The 11829-nt window shown below is 38.2% G+C and overlaps 1 protein-coding gene across 1 annotated transcript in view; it reads left to right on the top strand.

The window, feature by feature from the left end:
* Window positions 1-11829, top strand: part of ola1.L (Obg-like ATPase 1 L homeolog) — a 109397-nt gene that overhangs the window by 57433 nt on the left and 40135 nt on the right. Inside the window, 1 exon segment of the mRNA NM_001086211.1 lies at window positions 9800-9880. Coding sequence (NP_001079680.1) covers window positions 9800-9880 — 81 coding nt within the window.

The following is an 11829-nucleotide window of genomic DNA, read 5'->3' as shown; positions in this document are numbered from 1 at the left end:
TGTTTTGTTGCCAACTGAGGCTGCATTAACAAAAATTCAGGAAGGAAGACAAGGGCATGTAAAGCTCATTCATGAACATAAAAATGGAGGATGAATGTAATTGATATATATTTACAAAACATTTTGGAGTATACCACATATACTGACTTGTTCAGTTGCTTTTTGTTTTAATCCCTAAAAATAATAGTGCTCCTAACTATTCCAAAAATGCTGCATCAACTTTCTGTCAATAATCTTCATTCAGTTTCAAAATTCAAGCTTCACTCTTTTGTCAATGGGCAGTTAATATCAGCAGCTATACTTCGTTTCAGAGGGACAGAGGCAATAGAAGAGGAGGAGGGTTATGTCCGTTTGTTAGGCAGTATTTAAAAGCTAATAAAAAGGAGGAGGTGATGTGGGAAAATGAGGGGGCTAAAGCCTTGTGGGTGGAGCTTTTCACTGATTGTAAAGAACCCAGCAAATTAATTATAGGAGTATGCTATAGACCCCTAAGGTAAGTGAAGAGGAGAAGGCAAAGTTTGGGGATAGTAATGATAACGGGGGATTTAAATTACCCAGATATTGACTGGAGCAACAGTGCTGCCACAGTTAATGGGAACACGTTTATAAACTTGTTGCATGACAATTTTATGGCACAGGTTGTTAAGAAGCCAACCAGGAAAAATGCTAAACAGGATTGTGATCTCTAATGACCTAGAACTTATAGCAAATGTACAAGTCATTGAACCCCCTGGACAATAGTGACGATAATGTGATCTCATATCTGTTGCAAAAAACAAATATAGACTGGGGCAATAAAAACCCTGAATGTCAGAAAAGCAAAGTTTAGCTTCAGAGCATAGATTAGGGCATTATGTTTTCTGCTAAAAACACAGAACAGAAATGGTTGTCATTTAAAATTATTGATTGCTTTTTATGATGTGGTTAGTAAGATACTGGACTGAGGTGTTGCCATAGATCTATTTGGATTTTGCCACGTCGTATGTTACTGTGCCCCACAAATGACTGCTTTCTAAACTAAGGGATGTTGGGCTTAATGAAATTGTTTGCACATGGATAGGAAACTGGATACAGGATTGGGTACAGAGGGTGGTTGTTAATGGTGTCCAGCAACAAAGTGATAGTGGGAGCACTTACCGGTACACAGCCAAGCTTCTGCATCCTGCAACGTCCAGACCGATATCCCAAATGGAAATCCAGGGCAAAATCAATGTAGAGGAATGCAGCATCGCAGAGCCAGAATAATATGTTAAAAAAGTAAAAATTTATTATAAATCCATTAAAAATTACAGCAGCATCTCTCCTGTGGGGCTGCCCGCTTAACGCGTTTCGTGACTCACTTCCACTTCATCAGAAGCTGTCGGCAGCCCAGCCCCCATCCTGCTTATGGTTGTTAATGGTGTATTTTCTACTTGGAGTAAGGTTCTTAATGGGGTCCCTCATGCTTCTGTACTGGGTCCGCTTTTTTTTAGTTCATTAATGACGTAGGGGAGGATATTGTTAGTAATGTACCAGTGTTTACAGATGACACATGCAGCCCAATTAATTCCATCCAGGATGCGACATCCTTGCAGCAGGATCTTGACAAATGGGCAACCTGGACAGCTAAGTGGCAGATGAGATTCAATGTTGATATATGTAAAGTCGTGCACATGGGATGTTAAGATATGCAAGCCACTTAATATACCCTTAATGGCACTGCGCTAGTCAAATCTATAATGGAAAAGAATATTGGGGTCCTTATAGATAATAAACTTGGCTGTAGCATGAAATGCCAGTCAGCAGCTTCAAGGGCAAAAAAGGTTGTGAGCTGTATTAAAAGGGGCATAGATTTGCGAAAGGAGGGGGTTATTCTTCCACTGTACAGAGCGCTGGTAATACCCCATCTAAAATATGCAGTGCAGTTTTGGTCTCTAGTGCTCAAACAGGATATTATTGAATTAGAGAGGGTCTAGAGAAGGGCAACTAAGCTGGTAAAAGGTATGGGAAATTCATGCTGAAGAAGAGGAGCTTAAGGGGGGATATAACTATGTATAAATATATAGTGAATAAAGTACCCCCTCTTGTAAAATATAAGGATATTATAAGTTACCGAGGAGTTTCATGACCATATAAAAACACGAGGCCGAAGGCCGAGTGTTTTTATACAGGTCATGGAACTCCGAGGTAACTTATAATATCCTCATATTTTACAACTGGGGGTACTTTATTAAAGGAAAACTATACCCCCAAAATGAACACTTTAGCAACAGATATTTCATATCATATTAAGTGGCATATTAAAGAATCTTACCAAACTGGAATATATATTTAAGTAAATATTGCCCTTTTACATCTCTTGCCTTGAGCCACCATTTTGTGATGGTCTGTGTGCTGCCTCAGAGATCACCTGACCAGAAATACTTCAACTTTAACTGTAACAGGAAGAAGTGTGGAAGCAAAAGACACAACTCTGTCTGGTAATTGGCTCATGTGTCCTAACATACAGTACAGTGAATCCTACGATCCCAGGGGGCGGCCCTTATTTTTTAAAATGGCAGTTTTCTATTTATGATTACCCAATGGCACATACTACTAGAAAAGTATATTGTTATGAAAATGGTTTATTTACATGAAGCAGGATTTTACATATGAGCTGTTTTATGCAATATCTTTTTATAGAGACCTACATTGTTTGGGGGGTATAGTTTTCCTTTAATTATAATACACAAATTTTAGTGAGTCATGTGACAGAAATTACATCACTACTCACCGTTTATAACTGATGACATCACTACTCACCGTTTATAAGGATATAATTTACAGGATATTCATGGCTTTTGTGTATTATATAAGGGTATTGTACAATAACCTCTCTAATACTTTGTTTACCAGTAGGTCCTTCCAGCTCACAAGAGGGCACCCATTCCAGTTAAAAGAAAGGAGTAGAATTTTTTTTTTTCATTTTGAAAAGCTTTATTAAGAACTTCCATCAATACAAAGCCAAAATGCATGTACAATGTTAGCATATACAATATAGTCGCTTATACATTTAGAATGTTTTTTTTACAGTGAGAGCTGTGAAGATGTGGAATTCCCAGGCTGATAAATTAGATAGAAGGGGTTGGATGGTTTTTTAGCAAATGAGGGAATACAGGCTTATGAAAGATAGCTCATAGAACAGTGAACTTGATGGACGCGTGTCTTTTTAACTTACTATGTTACAAGGCCAGAATCAATGAGAACTTGGAGACTTGAGAACAATGGCATATTTTTAAATGGGCAGTATATGCCCTGGTTCAATGTGAGATTAATAGTTAATGTGCCTGTTTTAATCACAAAACACCTGTTTGTTATTTAAGATAAACAAGGAAGTCAAAGTTGGTCCTTGTGAGGCAGATAATTAGCATACCAGTAAACGGATAATCCCTTTACAAAACAGCCACAGCAAAGGATGAGGGGCGAGTGTAGTCTGCTAGTCCTCTAATTATATACTTCTCAAAACCAAGAGTTATGTTAAGCTCAATAAATAATAAAAAAAAAGTTTTTGCGATTAAAGGGGACCCATCACCCAAAAAATAATTCCAAATCCTATTTTATCATGTTAGTTAAGCAAAATAAACATTGATTACACTATAAAAAAATATTTGAATCTTGTTTCCTTCCGTCTGGAAATTAATAATTATAGCAAGCAGGCAGGAGCCATTTTGTGGAAACTGTTATTAAGACAAGCCTTGTATTATCTCAGAATCTTGTTTGTACACCAGAACGGGGGACCTGATGTCCATTCCCATGCACTGGTTACACAATTAAACGGTGAAGATAACAGGGGGAATGTGGGGAGTGCAGTTACATCTAGGAATTGCTTAATGGAAAGTGAAAGTAATTGCCTGCCCCGCCTCTATGCCAGGAGGGGCAGGCAATATTTGATTGACAGCTGACCTTTTTAAACGAGTTTACAACAGCTATGAATGCTTAAAAAAAAAATTGGGTTTCATGTTTAATTCGAAAAGGACATTTATTATACAGCTTTTTATGTCTGGGTGACCGGTCCACTTTAAAACAGGCAGAAAGCATGTTTAGCACATGCCCTTTATTCATTGATCTCATGTTGGACAAGAAAACATACTGTCCCTTTAACAATATAGGTTTGTGACGTTCATCTACTTGCCAGTTTTGGAGGCTGCTGCTAAGTGATTGCCAGGCTGCTGTGGTGGGGACAGCAACACAGAGCCATTTCTGTGAAGCAAACTTTAAACTGTATCTCTTTTCCATGCATGTTATGCACATAGGGTCCTGACTGTTTTCTGGTGCTTTCTAAACTAACTGTAGCAACAATAACTTTGCCTCATTACTGCTTAATGTTGAAAAAGAAGATTATAACCCCCTTAGAGGGTTACAATACCTCTTTAGTTTCCGGAAGAACTGTGAATTGTACAAGAGAATATATTTTGACATGTATTTTGTTGTTATACCTGATCCCACTACAGGTGCTGATTGGCCTAACCCACACTGCAGACTTTTGTCTGATTTGGTTGGATCTGGGTCAGTTGGTCCAATTTGTTCTAACAGATTTTTCATTTCTGTATAATACATTTTCCCAGTTACATGAATATCTAGGACACCAAAGTGGTGTACTGAACATCTTAACCTTCTGGCCTGCAGCAAACAAGCCCCATCAGACCATTTCACTGTCCAATTCCCCTCTTGCCCATTGCAATATCTAAATCAAACTGCCAATTCAGTCACAAAAGGCAGAATCAGCACTTGAGATTTTTAACCACTTAAATGAAATGTAAACTCTCAAAACAAACAAATGTAAAATTAACTTCAGAAGCTTCTGTTGCTTTTCTGACTTTTCCTTCGCTTCTGAAATCTTCTGACCAGCAGGTGGTGCAGTTGTTAACATTTCATTTCATTAGCAGTGTAAAAACGACTTGAAAGCTAGAAAACATTGTAAATCACAAAATTGTTCAGAAAAGTAGGATTTTACATAAAAATTTCCTTTAAACAGTAAATATATTTTAGAAACAATTTGTCGAGGTGCACGGTCCGTTAAGTATGCATATGGCTGGTAAGGACCAGCACTCTCTTGTATTTAATTTAAAACAAAAACTATTTCACATACCACTTGTGTCCAACACACACACGGGTCTGTTTCATACATTTACTGGTGCATTTTTCTGAGTGTTCCTTTGTTTGTGGTATTAAGTCTGACTTGTAGGGTTAAGAATATTATTTTTGTTAATGATCTGTTTCATGTAGACTTTATGCTTAATCGGTTGTCTAGAAGATACTGGCAGTGGCAGAAACACCAGAATGAAATGTAGAATCTGTTTGTCCACAGATAGACGAGTTTATTCAAAGCACCCGACTGCCAGACTAAAACATACACCTTCAAACGCACCTGCTCTTCTTCAGGGATAACTCTTGTAGAACCCAACATCCTCATTCTTAATCCTGCCAGAGCCTCAGCCTTCAGAACATAGAGCGTAAAAATGCCTTCAAAACTTCAGATCGTCGTGTGCTTGCATTTCGAATAATACATTTGTAAATAAGGAATTTGGCATTAAATAGAAATGCAGATATTTAACTTGATACAAATGTAAATTCTTCATTGGTAAATGCTGGAGCTTGGTGAATTCCATTTTTTTCCTAAATATGAAGCTGTGCAGGAACAAGGCTGGGGCTGTTCCATATATGTGAGTGTATTTTATAAATCATTTCCTGCATGTGAGATTTTGTTGCATGTCTGTACATAAGCTTACTTCTGGCCACTCATCGCAGTTACCAGCTGGGCCATTTCACCTGCTGAAGCTATTAAGGAGGACTCTCTCCCCATAGATTAATCCCCTCCGACATTAGGATTTTTTCCCCCCTCGCACTGACAACCAGAGCAGGCATTCAGAATTTGCAGGTGGCCAGTGTGACGCACATAATTGCCTACAATTTTAGGCAATGAATAAAAATGGTCTACATTACTTGTCAAAGGTTGTATATGCAGTGCCAAGGGAGATCTATGGGAAGCCTTTTAGGGTTTAAAGAACATTTAATAGCAAGGCTGCACAGTGCTTTCTTAATCATAATGCATTTGTAATATAGCACTTTGATCTTCTCCTTGTTGGAAACCATGTTACATTAGCCACTTTTAAAATCTTTTTTTTTATTTTTTTTATTTGTGAGTCAAAATTTGCGACAGAGGGAGTAAAAATGATTATGCGTTGAGGCTGAGCACTGCGGATTTCATTAAAAAGTTTCAGCAATCCCCCTTACTTGTTAAAAACAGTGGGGAGTCGCTTCCCCTGGGGTGTAGCAAATTAGCTATGCTAGTGGAATTTTTTTGTCTCTTTTTTTTTTTTATTTTCCTCTTTTTATTTCATAAAAAAGGGATGCTTATTTACAGTTTAGAATGGCTTTGTTTTTATTGTACATTTAATAAGCCATGCAATGTCTTATGTTTGAATGAGTCCAATTAAATTATTTTTGCCAGAGCTTTGAAGCCCTTGTTTTGTGAGCAGCACCCTTAAATGTTTCCTATACTTTGTCAGCACCTAAGCTCTTAAAATGCACTCTCCGTTTGGAGACGCTGGCTTGACCCCTCCGAGCAGGCGCCTTTTTAACACCTGCTTGTTCCGAGGACCTAGCCACATGCGGCTTGGAGATGTACAACGGGAAAACTGATCAGCAAAGGCTTGAAGGGATCACTTTGTGTCACTAGCTGTTTGCCGTTTCCATTTCACAGACGATTAATCTTTCTGTGAAGAAAGGCCAGAGAAACAAAGCGCATCAGGCTCTTCCTGCAGCGACTCCTCCTGAATGCACACTAGCTTGATCACTAAAAGGCCTTTACATTTCCAGCAGAGAGAGATGTTCTGAGGCTGAATGCAGCTGGTTAGGGGTCAGCGGTGCAAACCTCTTGCCATTGTGTAATGGAGGCTTTGGCAGGGCTCCCTTTTTTTTTTGAGATGGGAAGAAAATGGGGTAGAATGAAATTTTGGCCAAAAAAAATATTACCCATTAAAAAAAAATTAAGAAAGATACAGGTTGGCTCAGCAAACCTTATTCTGCATAGGTTCATTTGCCAGCAATATACCATTTTCCTCCCCTGTTCTCCCCATAACAATGCAAACAGTCTGTTTTTGAGACATTTGTAGGCATTATATGCCTTTCTGTCCGTGATTATATTTGAAATGATTAAAATGTATCCTATAAAGTTGTTAGAGCACTGCATATAAGCAGAATGTCCTTCATCTTTGTTTTTCTTGTTTGCCCTTATTAAAGGGAAAATACCTCCCTTTTTTACATCACTTCATTTAGTTGCCGAGGGAATGCAAAGGGACTTCAAGTCCCAGAATCCATCACTTTAACGGGGAACAAGGAAGATAAAATACTATTTTTAAGTTAACAAAGAAGATATGTTGAATCACCCTGCCAGCCTAAAGCTCCCCATAGACGCGACGATTCTTCTTGCCGAACGACCGATTTTAGGGAAGCCCAACCGATCCTTCGAAATTATCGTGCGGTTAATGGGATTCAAACGATCGTACATCTTACGATTTTTTGGCCGACATCTGTCAGGAAATTGAGCGGCCAGGTCAAAAAATCTTTGTTGGTCCCAGTGCAATCTATCTATGTTTGCAGGGCCAAGCAGGCAGCTCCCCTTTGCTTTCCTGGCAAATTGGTCTTTTTAGTTGATGGTAAATTCGTACGATCGTTCTGAGAAGATCGTGGTCTCACGATCAGGATCTGATCTTTAAAAAATCTCAACATCTATGGCCAGTGGGATTGGTCCCTACAATATATAAGTTCAATTAATTGGAATTCATAAAGGTGATGGAATTATTTAATGTAGAAAAACAAACCCAAAATTAAGAGTAGTATTTATCCTCATATTTGTATAAAATAGTATGTGCTATTGCTGCCATGCTGTTAGCAAGTGCTGCCATACTCATAACTCTGCTAAGGTGTTTCCACTGGCTCCAATGAAGCAGTTTCCCTTTGTTGACAAAATGGCTAATTTAGCTTTAATTTAACTTACTGAGCAATAACATTTAAGTTAAATATCTCTCAGGCATTAAGTCTGGGATGGCTGCATCATTACACAGTTTTACTGATGGTTAAGGAGAGCGGCTCGGCTGAAGGATTACCCTCTTATGAATTATTTATTATTTGCAGAATCCACTATTTGTCTGTAGTGTCCTTTTACATGTAGTCATTTATGAAGAGCTTAGCAAACTTATAAAGTGCACCTGAGACATGTCTCCTGCTCTGCATGTGTGCATTTATTATATTGCTTGAAGCATTCTCTGTAGACCAGTGCAGCTCTCGCCCTAGGGCTCATATATGTCCTGCATAATACTAAAGGCATGAACACATGCAGCTATGTAGAAAAAGGAATGCACATGCTAATATCTAAGAACCAAGCAAGCATTCTGCCACTTGCCACGATCGTTTTACTCCTGAAGGCTTTGGTTCATTACAGTGTTCAGATGAGGATTCCTTGGCAGCGTGCACATATCTGCTCCATTTTGTACCCAAATATGCAGAAATATATTAGTTTTACTGAATATTTATAAAGCAATATAGTGATTATACACTCTACTTTTATATAGGTTAATCCTAGAGCAAGCCTTCCTGAAAATAAAGGGTATATATAACATAATTATAAGCACTATTAATTATAATTATAAGATACTGTTATCTATCTATTTAAAGAGTTGCTATACCCTCAGCTCTTGAGCTTGCATATGGTATTTGTTCTTTGTACAGGTGAGTACCTCAATGCTGCAATGATATAATGACATCGCTCTGTAAACCTACAGGGTGTTCTTCTGTACAGTGTTAATTATTTGACTGGCCACACCTCTATAATGACATGACACACCCACTGAAGAATTTTGACCATGCCCCCTACTGGCATCTTGCAGTGGGAATAGAACACAGTAGGAGTCCAATAAAGAAGGCTGTGACAATGGCTTGTTAGGAAAGACTAAAATTGCAGCTGAGCTAGTAATATTTGTTATCTAGAATGCAGGTATGGGGCCTGTTATCCAGAATGCTCAGGACCTAGGGCTTTCTGGATAATGTATATTTTTGTAATTTGGATCTTCAAAAATATTAATTAAACCCAATAGGATTTTTTTGCCTCCAGTAAGGATCAATTATATTGTAGTTGCATCAAGTACAAGATACTGTTTTCTTATAACAGAGAAAAAGGAATTATTTTTGAGAATTCTCAATTATTTGATTAAATTGGAGTCTATGGAAGGTGACCTTACCTGTAAGTCTGAACTTTATGGATAGCAGGTTTCCAGATAACTGATCCTATACCTGTATATGAGGCTCCTAATGTTTCCATTAGACATAATCAACAGCAAAATAAACACTGATGGTATAGAGCCCCTCAAGGTGGATGTGGAGTTTACTGTGTGCCTTATTATATTATAGCGATTAGTGGCTAGTAGGTGTCCTTGTAACCTAAAGATGACCACTAGGTATAGTTTGATATATTGTTTATCCAAGGAATAACCAACCTGTTCCCATTTAGCAGGGCCTGTGCTACATTGGCATAGATCAATGGTCTGATTTTTTTTTCTCTAGAGATCTGCTCTTTAGCCATTTTATGTGTCAAACACATTTCCTTTTATCAAAATGCTCATCAGCCCCAGAGATTGGTTACATTTTTAAGGGGCTGAGTCAATGTTTTGCCATATAATATTCCCTGTGCATTAGAAAAATGCTTCTCTGACCTCCTGCTGCGTTTGTTGTTTTTCTCCTATACTTTAATGACTTTGCTTCTCTCCCTGTTTATTCTCTTTAGGACATAATGTGCAAAGTCAAAACCTGGGTAATAGATGAAAAGAACCATGTGCGCTATTACCACGACTGGAACGACAAGGAGGTAGAGTATAAACTGTATCATTTAATTGTTACATCTAATCATTAGTGTTGGAGTTTTCCATGCTAAATGGTGACAGAGAGGTCATTTTGGCAGAGGGGATACTAAGGGCTGAGCACGGTTCATTTTTATGCCATAGGGTCTTAACATTTCCTTTTTTGCTGTTCTGTACAGCAATAAAAACTTTAAATACCCAACGGAAAACTTGGCTGCATTGTGCTTCTTTTATTTCCCAAATACCTGGTCAATCCCTTTAGTGGGTCTCATCAACAGCGACATGCATTATTATTATGTACATCCTTTGCAACTTTTCAGTTGGTCTTCATACGAATGTGTGTAACTGTGACTACTCAATAGTGCTTTTTTAAGAGATAAGCAAGTCAATGCATGGTTTCTAGGGTAATTTGGACCCTAGAAACCATTTTGCTGAAATGGCAAACTGGAGAGCTGCTGAATAAAAAGCTAACTCAAAAAACACAAATGATAAAAAATAAAAGACAATTGTAAATTGTCTCAGAATATCACTCTACATCATGTTTGTGAACATTCTCATTCATCCAGGCTGTGGTATATCTATAGAAATAAGTCAAATCAACTTGACTTGCTGTGTTTTTTTCCCTTGAAGACATTCACCAGTCATCCAACTGGCTTTCTCAATTCAGAATAACTTGTAAATCTTCCTTCGAGAATATATATCCTATGGAATGTTGCTCCAGTCAGCATAATCTGATTATCATAATCCACAATGATGTCATTAAATTAGGTTTTGATTGTATTAGCAAGATTGGATCTTTGATGTGTTATTAAACCTTCCAGGAAGAGGTGCCAAAACAGAATTGTATGTGGCAGACAATACATGTCACACCCCCACCTCTATTCAGACTTGGTTTTTCAGTTTTTACATATATGGCTTCTTTAACACCTCTTTTGAACCAGTCGCTCTCCCAGTCTACAATCTGGATTTGGCATTCTTCAAACGTGTGTAATTTTTCTTTTAGATGTAGGTACACGGGTGAGTTCTGACCAGAGGAGCAGGCTCTTCTGTGCTCCACCATACGCTGGTGTAACTGTTGTTTGGTTTCCCCCACATACAAATCAGAGCATTCCTCACTGCACTGCATACACAATGTTTGTGCTTTGGGGTGGGGTCTTTTTGGTGAACTAGTTGCTGCCTCAATGTGTTGCTGGGTTTAAAGCAGATAGGGATGTGGTGTTTATAAAAAATCCTTCTAATTTTTTCCGACACCCAGCTACATATGGGAGGACCAAGTTTGTTCTCCTGTCCTGTTTTCCACCTTCACTGGTAGTCTTGGTGTTATTGCTTCTTTTTCCACCGGTTTTCACAAAAGCCCAATCTGGATACCCACATGTCTTCAGGGCCCCTCTGAGATGTTTCATATCTTTCAACTTAGCTTCTGTGCTGGTGGGGATCGTGTCTGCTCCATAATGTAGAGTTTTGATGACCCCCAGTTTGTTAAGTAGCGGAAGGTGGGAGTCAAACAGCAAGTACTGGTCTGTGTGGGTAGGTTTCCTGTAGACCTCTATTTAGAGCTTTCCACCCTCTCTGACGCTTACCAAACAGTCCAAAAAAGCCAGTGTGTCATCTTGCACATCACAATATATATTCTTGAAGGAAGATTTACAAGTTATTTTGAATTGAGAAAGCCAGTTGGATGACTGGTGAAACGTCTTCAATGGAAAAAAAACAAAACAAAAATCAACAAGTCCAGTTGATTTGACTTAATTATATAGATATCACTCTACATCATACTAAAAGATAACTTAAAGGTGAACAACCTCTTTAAGTACATTTCAAGCACCCATCAAAACAAGTTACCATAAGCAGCCTTTCATAAACAGTAAATGTTAGCTTAGGATGGATTCCTTTAAAATATGGGTAGCAGATATATAACTGTAAAACGTTTCAGCTTCCAGACGCAGTGACAAAGCAT

The sequence above is a fragment of the Xenopus laevis genome, chromosome 9_10L (assembly GCF_017654675.1).
Source record: "Xenopus laevis strain J_2021 chromosome 9_10L, Xenopus_laevis_v10.1, whole genome shotgun sequence".
Lineage (NCBI taxonomy): Eukaryota > Metazoa > Chordata > Amphibia > Anura > Pipidae > Xenopus > Xenopus laevis.
Note: the sequence above shows the minus strand (reverse complement) of the source record. Positions and strands in the feature narration are given on the sequence as shown.